At 42.5% G+C, this 13,509-nt stretch overlaps 1 protein-coding gene across 2 annotated transcripts in view; it reads left to right on the forward strand.

Annotated features, from left to right (window-relative positions):
* The window catches only part of GPM6A (glycoprotein M6A), a 314,552-nt gene that overhangs the window by 280,169 nt on the left and 20,874 nt on the right, over positions 1-13,509 (forward strand). For both annotated transcript variants that reach the window (XM_066573515.1, XM_066573514.1), the window contains exons 3-4: positions 4,910-5,066; positions 8,871-9,024. In XM_066573515.1, the coding sequence (XP_066429612.1) occupies positions 4,910-5,066; positions 8,871-9,024 (311 nt within the window). The remainder of the gene's footprint in view (positions 1-4,909; positions 5,067-8,870; positions 9,025-13,509) is intronic.

Here is a 13,509-nt window from a genome sequence, read left to right on the forward strand (position 1 = left end):
TAGTGTACTAGTCTGACCCTAATTGTATGGGACTCCAAAAGGACCATTTTTGGCTTGGCTAGTATCCCCAGTCATACTTCATGGCTGTTTTATGGGTCAGACAATGACTTACACAGTAGGTGGAATGACAGACAATTTTCTTTCTTCTGGAGTTGAGTTAATTAGCATACTTTCTTTTCTATGGAGCACTCACAATAGGACTGATGCACACAAGTGTATTCCGACCACATTTATGTGTTATTAATACAGATGAGTGTCCCAGCCTGACCGTGGGTATCCTGACCGTAACTCAAAGCATCAGTGGGATTTATGATGTTCATAGTTTAGGTCAGGATACCCGCAGTCAGGCTTGGACATGTGAAGGTTGCAGAATCTAAAGTTCAATTCTGAGCATCGCTGTATTGAAGTTGGGGGACTGTGCCATATTTGACGGATCCACTGAAAGTCATGTTGCAGCCAAAGTGGCTTCTAGATTTTGCCTGTCCTACAATACCACTGTGGGTCTTTCAGAGTTTTCCTCTACCACAAGTAGTCCTGTCTAAGCGTATCTCTTGGAGTCATATCAACCATTTCTTATAGATCTGCCCAGTCAGTCATCGTGACCACTATGCCGTTACCTTTCACAATATTGTCCCCAATTGCCCACAGTTATGAGCGTTCAAATGTGCACAATCCCAACACGACTTGTGGCTATTACAGTCTGAAATTCAGGCACTCTTTAACAACAAGAGTGACAATTCAGTGGCATAAATGTAAATACTTTACATATAATGGCCTTTTGCACGGGCTGACAGTCGGCTAAATGACTGCATGAGCACTGACGTTACTGCTAAGGTCGTTAGCGCTCGTGCAGAGTCTTTAGACAGAAAGATTTATCACTGGATTGTGGGCTTCTCATTGGCTCTTAGGCTATGTTTGCTATTGAGAGACTGACAAGATCTGTACTATGGCTTGTGAGAGGGCTCGCAGAAGACCTATGCCAACCGTCTACCCCAGATCTTGTGCCGTGTGGCCCCCTAGCTCACAAGGGAATGCAGCGCTGCTCAATAAAGTTGAAATCACATTTGCAAATTTCAGTTGCCTCCCAATATGTGGTTGCAAACCGATCTGCTCGTGATGCCTTATCTGATGGGTGAACACTAGAGATGAGCGAACACCAAAATGCTCGGGTGCTCGTTACTCGGGACAAAATTTTCGCAATGCTCGAGGGTTCGTTTCAAGTAACGAACCCCATTGAAGTCAATGGGCGACCGGAGCATTTTTGTATTTCGCCGATGCTCGCTAAGGTTTTCATGTGTGAAAATCTGGGCAATTCTACAAAGTGATGGGAACGACACAGCAACGGATAGGGCAGGCGAGGGGCTACATGGTGGGCTGCATTTCAAGTTCCCAGGTCCCACTATTAAGCTACAATAGCGGCAAGAGTGGGCCCCCCCCCCCCCCGCACTGTCAGCGTAAAGATCGTTCTCCTCTGGCACAGCTGTAACAGAGAAGAACAATGTTTGCCCATTGAATTCAATGGAGCCAGCAATACAGCAGGTTCCACTGAATGCAATGGGCTGCCGGCGATCGCATGATGAAAGGTCGGGAAGGGGTTAAATATATAACCCCTTACCTGCAATTCATCCAGAAATGTGTTACAATAAAAATATATACCGGCGTATAAGGTGACGGGGCGTATAAGACGACGCCCCAACTGTCACCTTATACGCCGGCAATACAGTGGAGCAAAGAATAAAAAGCATTACTTACTTCTTCAGACGATCTGCGGCGCTCCTGCAGGCTGTCACTCCCTCCTGGTGTTTGCAGGCTCTTGCTCCCTCCTGGTTCCCGGCAGACTATTGCTTTCTCTACGAAAGGCTTGAAATCCCCGCCTCCAGAAACACAGCCAATCAAAGCAATTCAATGACATCATTGTCATTGGCTGTGATTGGCTGAAGGCACATGTGTTTCTGGAGGCAGGGATTTCAAGCCTTTCGTAGAGAAAGCAATAGTCTGCCGGGAACCAGGAGGGAGCAAGAGCCTGCAAACACCAGGAGGGAGTGACAGTCTGCAGGAGTGCCGCAGATCGTCTGAAGAAGTGAGTAATGATTTTTATTCTTTGCTCCGCTGTATTCCCGGCGTATAAGGTGACAGTTGGGGGGTCGTCTTATACGCCCCGTCGCCTTATACGCCGGTATATATTTTTATTGTAACACATTTCTGGATGAATTGCAGGGAAGGGGTTATATATTTAACCCCTTCCCGACCATTCATCCTGCGATCGCCGGCAGCCCATTGCATTCAGTGGAACCTGCTGTATTGCTGGTTCCATTGAATTCAATGGGCAAACATCGTTCTTCTCTGCTACAGCTGTTACAGCTGTGGCAGAGAAGAATGATTTGTCTTCTATATGTTCTCAATGGGGTCGGCGCTGCTGCCGCCGGCCCCATTGAGTGCATATAGAGAAGATTTATGGCCTTTAGAAGGACCGTTGGGGTTCTTGAAGCCTACAATACTCCTAACGCTCTCCCTATAGCAGCTCCAACACGATAGCACTTTCCCTGAACTAATGTCAGAATGCATCCGTAGCGAGCCGCGGGAGGGGCAGATTTCAATACTCGGGTGACACCTAATCTCCCCAGCCACTCACTGCAGGGGGGTGGTATAGGGCTTTAACGTTGCAGGGGGAAGTTGTAATGCCTTTCCTGTCTTTCTATTGGCCAGAAAAGCACGCTAACGTCTCAGAGACGAAAGTGAAAGTAACCCGAACATCACGTGGTGCTCGTTAAGAGTAACGAGCATCTCGAACACCCTAATATTCGCCCGAGCATCAAGCTCGGACGAGTACGTTCACTCATCTCTAGTGAACACTTATTTGCTGTCGGTCGGGTCCAACCAAGCCTATGGATCTATCAAGTGCCTCTTTTGAGCCACCACCATGAAACCTGCCTCTGTAACTCCCCTTACTGCCAACACATCACTGCACCCCCCTACATTTCCACCAGTCCACTAACTTCACAGGACTGGAACACACAGGTTACTTTACAGGCCATAGGGCAGCCACAGTCGCTATCTCTTAGTGTCACACAGTACAGTCTTTCGGGTAAACTTGCTCCTTACATTAGTAAGGGGGTGGTAAGGCGTATCTCTACTTAATGTGTTTCTAAGACAAACTTTATACTGACAGGGAGAATGCAGGAATGTGAGGAAGAGAACATTTCACTTACAACATTTATTACAGAATTTTATGTAATCACTTCTACTAGATGGTTTGTACTAAAACGCTATAAAGATAGCTATAGGGTGGACACCCACTTGTTTTTTTCTTGCGCTTTTTTCAACACGATTGTCAATGGGACTTTCTAATGTTAAAAATGCCTTGCAAGTTTGTGCTTTGCAATTTTTGTGTCATGCGTTTTTAATATTAGTAAGTCCCATTGACAATCGCGTTAAAAAAATGTAGCGATATCGCGTGAAAAAAAAGGCGCAAGAAAACGCAAGTGTGCAGGAGCCCATACTTTGAGGATTTCAAAGCATGATATACATATGACAAATCTAGAAGCACATGATGGGTGCTTGCTTTAGGGCTCAGTCAGATGAGCGTTTTGTGTTGCACATGGTTTTTTGCGTTTGTGATTTGCATCTATTAGAACCAATGCTTTTCATCGGCAGCAGTCTATTGTCCGATTTTTACCTGCGCAAAAAAATTTTCACAGGTAAAAAAATATGACAGCGAATTGAAAAACGCAAGTAACTGAGGCATCAGGATTCTTTGGATGTTGTCAATGGGCCGGTGGCAGCAGCCGTGGCCCAATTGACAACATACAGAGAAGATCGTGATCCTCTGCCTCAGCTGTGGCCGAGGATTTCTTCATCCCCGTGGGGAGTCCCCTCATCACTGAACACTGTGACAGCACTGTTATTATTTTCTTCCGCCATCCTCTGACAGCCATAATTTTCTATTTTTCGTCAACATAGTTGTGTGAGGGCTCGTTTTTTACGGGATGTCCCGTAGTTTCTATTGGTAACATTTTGGAGTGCTTATGTTGATTTGATCGCTTTTCATTAAGTTGCTTCTTGGACAAGGAGTGAACAAAAAAGCACAGTTCTGGTGTTGTATTTGTTTTTCCAGACAAGCCATGCCACAGGCATGGATTGATAGGCAATCAGCAGTGCTGGGGGCCTTCAGGTCATAAGGTCTAAGGGTAGAGTTGTTACTTGCAAAACCTCAGTGTGAAGTATAAATTTAAAGGGGGTTGTACCGTAATCGACCATAAAATAGATGTTAAAAGTCTGATCAGTCACTACTGAGACCCCCACTGCTCCTGATAACAGGGGTCCTGTAACCCCCTCTTCTCCTCACTGTGGGCTCGCCGCAGCGTGCGCCTTGGAGATTGAATGGAGCAGCAGTCAAGCATATGTGGTGCTGATCCATTCATTTGCAGTGGGACTGCCGGAGATGGCCCCATTGAAATGAATAGAGTTGTGCTGTACAAGTGCCACCACCGCACCATTCAATCACCATGTTACTGTAAGTGGGTACAGCAAGCCTGTATTAAAGAGAAGAGGGGTCACTGGATCCCTGTTCCCAGGATCAGTGGGGGGCTCAGCAGTGAGACCCACACCAATCATACCTTTATCATCTGTCCTATGGATAGGTGCTAAAGGTCGATTGTGCTGCAACCCCTTTAATGCAAGTCTCCTTCCATGATGACTTGAATCACTAAGATCAACTTATTGTTTTTTTTTTTCTTTTGTCTTATTAGTCTTTTAAGCACTATGTAGCCAAACAAATAATTATCTTCTGTATATACTGCACTGCATAATATACAGCTTCATCGTATATGATATGCCATTAATATAAAAGCATTTGTTATACATTAACATTAGAAATAATTCTAAAATCTTTTCTGCTTGTTCTCCTTAGGATTGATATCTTCAAGTACGTCATCTATGGGATAGCAGCTGCCTTCTTTGTCTATGGCATTTTGCTGATGGTAGAAGGATTCTTTACAACTGGTGCCATTAAGGATCTCTATGGGGATTTCAAAATCACAACCTGTGGTAGATGTGTGAGCGCATGGGTATGTTGGCTTGCTGTTCTTTACATGGGAAAGGTTTATAAATTCAGTGCTAAAAGTATTTATAGTATACACTCTTCCTTCTCACCATCAATAACATAATTCCTTAAAGGGGTGTTCCCATCTCAGGCATTAATGGTTTATCCATGGGTTCTATTTTCTGTGTTTTGTGTGTGTATGTTTTATACACACAAAAACATTCCCAAATACAGTCGTGTAAAGAAGCCCTTCAGGTGCATTTAGATGTAACAATTATAATGATTGTTTTGAACTATAACAAACTAAAGTGAATGATATTCCTTCTGTTTAAACACATAGAATGTAAAAGACTGAATGAGAAGGAACCGATTCTCAATGATGATCCGCCTGTCTAAACAGGCTGTATGAGTGTGAACGAGGTAGTGGTGATGTCACTAGCTGGTTCGTGCGTTCAATCGAGAATTGGCTAAAAGGGCCAATAGGTTTGGTTGAGTTGATGAATCCACCAGGCTGGGATAAGCAGCCTAAGGCCTCATGTGCACGGGTGGATTTTCGCTGTGAGAACTGAAGTGGGCATCCGCCTCCGGGTTCTGCAGCAGTAACCCTCCATTGCATGCTATGGAAAAAATATTCTTCATGTGGATGAAAAATCGTGGTTCCCATACAGATGGCTTCTATTGAAGTCAATGGAAGCCGTCCGATTAGCGGCTTGTCCTTAATGTCAATTGCGGATGGGCCACGTATTCCGCGGTTTAAAAAATCTGTACTACGCATGTCCGATGGCGAGCCGTGTGGACCATCTGCAGTACAGATTCAAGATTCAGAAAGCAGGTACGCGCAGACGCCACTGCTGGCAGGTTTGGATTCCGCTGCAGGCTCCTGCATGTGGAATCTGACCCACCCGTGTGCGTGCGGCCTAATTTGGGGTGAACCCCGCTAGCCTGGCACAAGGCTACATCCAGCAGGTATTACTGGGAGGAAGACACATACTCTAGAACACGTGTCGAACTCAACCGACTACCATTTCTTATCTTCTACCTGTGCATGGTACGACTGCTCCTTGAGTCATGGAGAGTAGTTTTTGCTATATTATGGTCAATAATATAACAATAACCGCTGTTCATGACTCAAGGAGCAGTCGTACCATGCACAGGTGGAAGATAAGAAATGATATTCGGCCCTCGGGTCTGAACATGAATGAATTAATAGAGGTTATAGTTCAAAAGTTAGTGCAACTTTGTAAACTCAAAATAATCACCTACATATCTATAAATCATATCTTTCTTGTCCGTGTCCATAGCTTTAAATTACTTTGAAGAAGATGTTTGATTTAAAGAAACCAATTTCAAGAAGTTTGGATAAGAATACTAGCTTAATCAATGTAGATAATATATGGATACATACATCAGTTATATGTATAGTATATCTACCATTGATCTCCCAGCATAAATGTTTTGTGACCATTATCCATTGCATAAAATATTTTTCTGGTGTAGCGTTAAGCAGGTCACACTGTAGAACTTAATGTGAATGAAGAATTCTTCACTAATAAATTGTGAAAGGTTTTTATTAACACTATAGTAATTGGTGCCAAGTACTGTCAGCCGACAGGCAGCAAATTCTAATTAGCAGGAGGACAGATGGAGCACAGGAAATAACCCTTATAGAATCCATTTGGCTTCGATACTCTGTGATAATACATGATTTGTGCATCAGCCTGCAAACTAGAGATATAGTCCGTGACAAATCTAAGTAAATTATCTATATTTCCTGACTAACCAGTTCTACTTCTACAGACTAAATGTGGACTATGAAAGGAGTTTAGAACTAGTACAATGAAAAGTTAATAGTGTGAATTCTTCTTCATCTATCACTAGCATCAGTAGTAAAGAGGAAGGGAGACATTTTATGGCTGCGGTCTTCGGTTATAAATTGCTCTTGCTTTTACTCTAGAAGCTCTGTGGATTCCTAGTGGTAAACCAGAGTTATTCTTTTAACTACATTGTTGTGACCATTCTGTAGTCATCTAATGCCATGCAGTGACCTATTCAAGAAAATGTTCTCCCGCTACAACGGAAGTCATTCATGGTGTTGGCTGTACAGTCACAGTTCATTCAATGTTACTCTATTGTTCCTATTATACATTTCTGTTTTACCAATTTCCTTCATTTTCATGTTTTGTTCTTCCTCTCATGTCTCAGTTTCCATCTGTAGATTTTACTCTAAGCTTTAGAATACTTCTTGCCTTACACAAGGGTTATTGGGCATTTTTAAAAACTTTTTAAGACGCATTTAAAAAGCCATACCTAACTATTACTTTTCTTTTTATATAACCTCGTGATGACTTACTTTTTGCGGAACATGTTGTATTTATACGGCACCTGTTACGTCCGCTGAGCGCACCTCGCTGAAGCACATACGCGGAATCGCATTCCTATACGACTCGCAACTAGAACACCAAAAGGGCAGTGAACTGTATACTGCCAATACACTCACCAAACATCCCTGCACACATAAGCAGATGGAATTGCTGTAATAAATACGAGGAATTAGTTTGCGAATTGGCCATGTCGCTTAAGCCGCAAGCCCCGCTTCAAGGTTCCTTGTGTCTCCCGGTCCCTACTTTAATGAGACAATATGTACCAGAACCGTGCCTGCAAGCAGAGTGATCGCCTCGATAAAGGCAGCCCTGTGCTGGAACCTAAGGACCACACTAGCCTTGAGATGATACATGATCCAGCAGTGCAGGACAAAGTTCACACTCCAACACACTAGGGCTAGCATGCAAGACAGAACAACCACAGAACAGGACTGTTCACACCTGATGTCTAGCCACCATCACAGACAATGGACAAGACACTGTTCACACACCTAACACAAATACGGGCATGCAGGACTAACAAAACCTTAAACAGAGGGGCTGGTGTATACATATGCAGCTGGGGATTTGCCGGCAGCAGGAACTCCACACCCAGCCAGCTCAATTATCCCTCACCTGCGAAAGTGCACTCCTGGAACCCTGTAGATCCCAGCAGCACAGCCTGACAGCACCATTCTAGGGTATATAATGTGTTCTATAACTTTTTTTTTGGGGGGGGGGGGGAGGGGGGAAGAGCTGAATAACACAGCAATTCTGCCATTAAGCTTTTTGTTTTTTGGTCTAGTTTTTACGATGTTCATCATGCAGTATAAATGACATGGTAACTTTATAATGCACGTTCTTACAATTACAGAGGTTGCAAAATTCTATATAGGTTTTTCTACTCTTGCACAATAGGGCTTCATTTACATGGGCATAAATATACTCTGCATTATGAGAGTAATTCAGAGTAAATAGAACCTATTGATTTCAATGGTTTTTTTTTAGATGTGCATATTTTTCAAACAAAAATATTCTTAATAAATGTCCCCATAATGCCTAGAACATAAAGATAAGTGAACATGGCAGGTTAGATAAATATAACATCAGAAGATCCTGAGATTGTGTACAAACTGACTGTAGATTTGAGAGCACTGTGAGTGCAGGGAAGCTGACCTGTAAAAACAGCCCCTACCCTAGAGTTAAAAAAAAGTTGCTAGGGAAGCTGAATGCCTAATGACAAGCAGTGGATTGGAAAGGGGCTGCAATTTAGCCTTGATTTACAGTGGCGATCAAAAACATTTTAATGAAAGTATATTACAGGGTTAATGAGGCACACATAGACTATTAAATGAGCATAATTTGCTTGAAAAGTTAGATATGCTTTAAAATAATTAGAAAGCAAGTTGTGTGTTCTTATTGCTACATACTGTATGAAAGCTTTATTGATGTGTTTCTTTATATTTTAGTTTATTATGCTGACATACCTCTTCATGCTAGCCTGGCTTGGTGTCACAGCGTTCACCTCCCTACCAGTCTACATGTACTTCAATATCTGGACCGTTTGCCGAAATGCTACATTAGTTAATGAGGCCAACTTCTGTCTGGATCTTCGTCAGTTTGGTATGTGATTTTATTATATATTATTTTTATAGTATACAATACTTGTAATGTTATAAGAGAAACAAAAACTACAGCAAAAAAGGGATGGGAAGTAGGGTCAGAATGTAACTGTAAGGGTCTGTTCACATTAACTCTACTAGTAACCGTCCTGTTGGGTTTCCATTTTGCCAACAAGAATAGCATAGACTGCAGTACTATTCTTGCTGATGAGAAGAAAGGGAAACCTAATGGAAACCCAAAGGACCCATTATAAGTTGATGAAATTCGTCAGGAATCGCTATGATCCACTTTACAATGCTCATCAAAACTTCTAAGGCTGATCAGGGACCAGAGGGGGAAGTGCTGTACAGTATCTTTTAAGAATGGGTTTTACCTCTACTTTCAGACACTGTTTTTTTTTTTTTTTTAATTTGCTTTGTGAAATGTTTTGTTTGCCAATCGTTCATACGTTCCTGGATAGTTTGTAAAATTTGGGGACTTCGAAAAAAAACTTGAGTCTCATTATTTTGCAGCTGGAAAAGCTTATGCGGGTTATTGTGCTCGTAATTATCATGGTATCACAGTTCACAGTAAATGCAGCTAATATGTCCATGTTAGTATGTGGGCTATACACTTATAATCTTTTTTTTTCATTATGGTTTTCCAATTTGTCTATAAAATATGTAAGTTGTTTGTGTTTTTTCAGATAGGTTTTCAATGAAAAGGAAAAATACAAGGTTGGCAACCCTGCTTGTTAGATATCTTGCCAACTACTAGGCACTCAGCACTTAGCAGGGAAGCTCTGATTAATATTAATGAAAATAACTTTCTGTAGGAAGAAAGCGGTGAGCTCTCATTAGATTTCGGGGACAGGAATTACTGTCCTGGCATCAGGGTTTATGTAGAAGAGAGTGGAGTGGTGAAGGGACAAGGAATAATGCCTTTCATCTGGTGTCAATGGTACTTGATAAAACTATCTTGTAATGGTACGCTGGCAGATTTGTTGTAGATATTTCTAAGACTGAAAATGTCTAACATACATCTGGAGTCATTTCAGCAGGTTGTACAGAATCTATGGGTTTTTACAAAAACTAATTTAAAATATTTTAGCAACAAATCTGCCACATATGAAATGTCCTAATGCTGTAGGAAGGTTCAGGAAGTAAACCGAAACTACAACAGCAAACCTACAGCTATAACCACAGACCTTAGAAAATGTCTCATTTTTGTGCTGTAATCAAATGTCAAATTATCTGAACTGTCACCTTCACGATTAAAGGGAATCTGTCACTAAGTTCATGCAGCCTGAACCATGGACAGCATGAAACCGGAACAATTATGCCCATTGCTCCCATTTATGTGTTATTCTGAATCGCTGCAGACTACAATACCCAGAGGGGTTATCAAAATTGGGGTTATTTAGTTTAGCAGAATGAAAACTGAGGGGCAACCTAATAACTATATAAATATGTCAGGGGACAATACAGGGATCTCTTCCATCATCTATTTATACTCAGGACTAGAGATGAGCGAGCATACTCGCTAAGGGCAATTACTCGAGCGAGCATTGTCCTTAGCGAGTACCTGCCCGCTCGGAAGAAAAGATTTGGGTGCCGGTGGGGGAGAGCGGGGGGGGGGGGGGAGGGAGATCTCTCTCTCCCTCTCTCCTCCCCGCTCCTGCCTGCTCACTCCCGCAACTCACTACTCACCCGCGCCGGCACCCGAATCTTTTCTTCCGAGCGGGCAGGTACTCGCTAAGGACAATACTCGCTCGAGTAATTGCCCTTAGCGAGTATGCTCACTCATCTCTACTCAGGACTGTAACAGGGGAGTGCCCTCCACATTTAGAGGAAAGAATGTTTATAAAGAAACATATAAGGGGGTTCTTTACTGTAAGAGCAGTGAGACTATGGAACTCTCTGCCTGAGGGCCTTGTGATGGAGAATTCAATAAAAAGTTTAAGAGGGACCTGAACAGCTTTCTTGAGCATTATAATGTTACATGTTATAGTCACTAGGTTACTTCAGAAGCGCTGTTGATCCAGGGATTATTCCGATTGCCAGACGAAGTCAGGAAGAATTTTTTTTTCCTTCAATGAGGAAAATTGGCTTCTACCTCATTAGGGGTTTTTTTTGGCCCTCCTCTAAATTAACATTTGGAGGGGCTGTTAAAAGAGTGAACTAGATGGACATGTGTCTTTTTTCAGCCTAACATACTATGTTACTATACATACTTTAAAGCTTGACTTGGAATCGAGCTCCGAGTCAAAGCGGTGGGCCTCATTGGCTTCTCACTGCCCATAGCATGTTGATGGGCAGCTCTCTTCCTGCTTGTGTATCGGGGTCAGCGTCATGCAGGTGGGGAGAAGCTGACTCGAGAGCTCCGTTCCAAGTCAAACTTAAAAGTATGTTTATTTTGAAAAGCCACAGGGTTGCAGAACAACACACACATGGGGGCAATTGGTATACTTGTCCCTGGTTCATGCCACCGGTAGTTCGAGCAGCATGAACCTGGTGAAAGGTTCCCTTTAAAGGAGTTTTAATGAGGCAACAAAGCAATCATCCAACTTCTACAAGCAAAGCCCACAAAGCATATCCGTATTAATGAAACATTTAGTCATTAAATGTGTTTATTTGTCGGAATATCTCGTTATCCACAATCTAAAAAGTCTTAAATAATAAATGAGTTGTCTTAATATTTTGTAAACCACATAACCAGCAAGAATCTAGAAATGAACTGAAATATAATGACAGATAATAGTCCTCACCATTTTTCTGTAATATGTATTCTTCAGTACTTCAGGTCACAGCTGCACTTCTTCTTTTCTCGGGCTGCAGTCCATTGTCCCTTGATAAGGGCAGAAACATATTTCTTTCCTCTAGTGTTTGACTGCAGTTGTCTTTGTTGATTTAGTTTTAAGGTCAGGAGTTCCTGTGAACATTATTATAACTCCTTTTGTTCATTTCAGATATAGATGGATTTTATTACTAACAGATGATTACACAGACTTGTAAGTGTAAGAGATATATTTTTATAGTGACGCTCGCTGCACCACAGTATATCACAGCAGGGTATGGTAGAAAGCATTATACTTGTCACATACATCATTCTGGAATGAGGAACATGCTTTATATATTGTGCCATCCGATGGGATTATACTTTACATTTTCAAAGGGAATGTCACAAAAGCATGACTTTTCTTCATATGGAAGTCTGCTTTAAAATGAAACAAGAGAGCTAACAGCCACTAATGCTGCCAATATCAAGCCATAGATGCCTTCTTTTGGCTTCAGTGTCGGATTGAGCAGAAGTGTTGGTAAAGATGCCCAGGTCACCATGGGGCACTGCCGGAAGACATAGGCAACTAAATTTAGTGCAGGTATAGCCAGGGCACCAGCTGGGTCCCCGGTTCCAAGTGCCAGTAATGCTACAGGGGCTGAAGTTCATTGGGCCCATCAGAGGACGTGATTCTGAAGGCTCACTGTTAATCTATACCAAATATGTGTATATCCATATCAAGAAGTACTGATATGTTATGTGTACACCAACACAAAAAATAGTTTTGTGAGCTCCACATGGAGTTTCTGCTGAACATTTTCAGCCATTCCTTTTGGAAGATCCTGGGTTGTCCGGAGGGGCCTCTGGTGGGAAAATTCATCTGTTTTCAGCACCCAATATAGAAGAAAGTAAAGGTACCCTTACACTGAGCAACAGTCCTTCAGGAAGTTGCTCAAAAAAAGTGTTGCGGCATACGAATGACAGTTATTTGAAAATTTTTGCTCAGAACACCGATTGTTCATTAGTTAGTTGCCAAGATGCCTTTCGTAGGGCGGATGTCCATGCAAATTCGTGCACAAGTCGTTTAAATACGAATGACTGTGGCTTTACACCAACCAATTTTTGATCAACCTGCAACTATTTTCTAGGTGAGCTACAAGAATTAACTAGTGAGCGAATTATGGCTTGTCACCTTGTTGATGGCCATGTTTGCATAGAACAGCTAGAGTTTGCATTCGCTCTTTTGAGCAACTATTCAGACAGTAGTCCTACCATATAAAGCCATCCTTAGGCCATATTTACATGGCTGGTAGCGCAATGTGCAGGTGATCGTCCATACGCATGCAGCATATGACGAAAATAGGACATGCAGCAATATTTCTATCTTGCAGCATTGCGAGAGAATAATCGCTCATGTACATAGACCCATTGCAACTGCAATATTTGTATATAGAAACAAATTTATAGAAAGACAGAATAATAATCAAAACATGGCACTACATGAACTAAGGCCCCCTGCAGACGGGCGGAAATTCCGCGGCGGGATTTCCCGCGGAATTTCCACCCCTGGAAGCTGCCATAAGATTCCATTATCAAACGCAATCCTATGCAGATGGCTGCGCAAAATCTTGCACAGCAAACAAATCGCGGCATGCAGAGCCCCGCACAAAAACTTCACTCACCGGCCGCCGGCTGCCCGGCACATGAAAGAGCCAGGGCCGCGGGAGC

The sequence above is a fragment of the Eleutherodactylus coqui genome, chromosome 7, assembly GCF_035609145.1.
Source record: "Eleutherodactylus coqui strain aEleCoq1 chromosome 7, aEleCoq1.hap1, whole genome shotgun sequence".
NCBI classification, from domain to species: domain Eukaryota; kingdom Metazoa; phylum Chordata; class Amphibia; order Anura; family Eleutherodactylidae; genus Eleutherodactylus; species Eleutherodactylus coqui.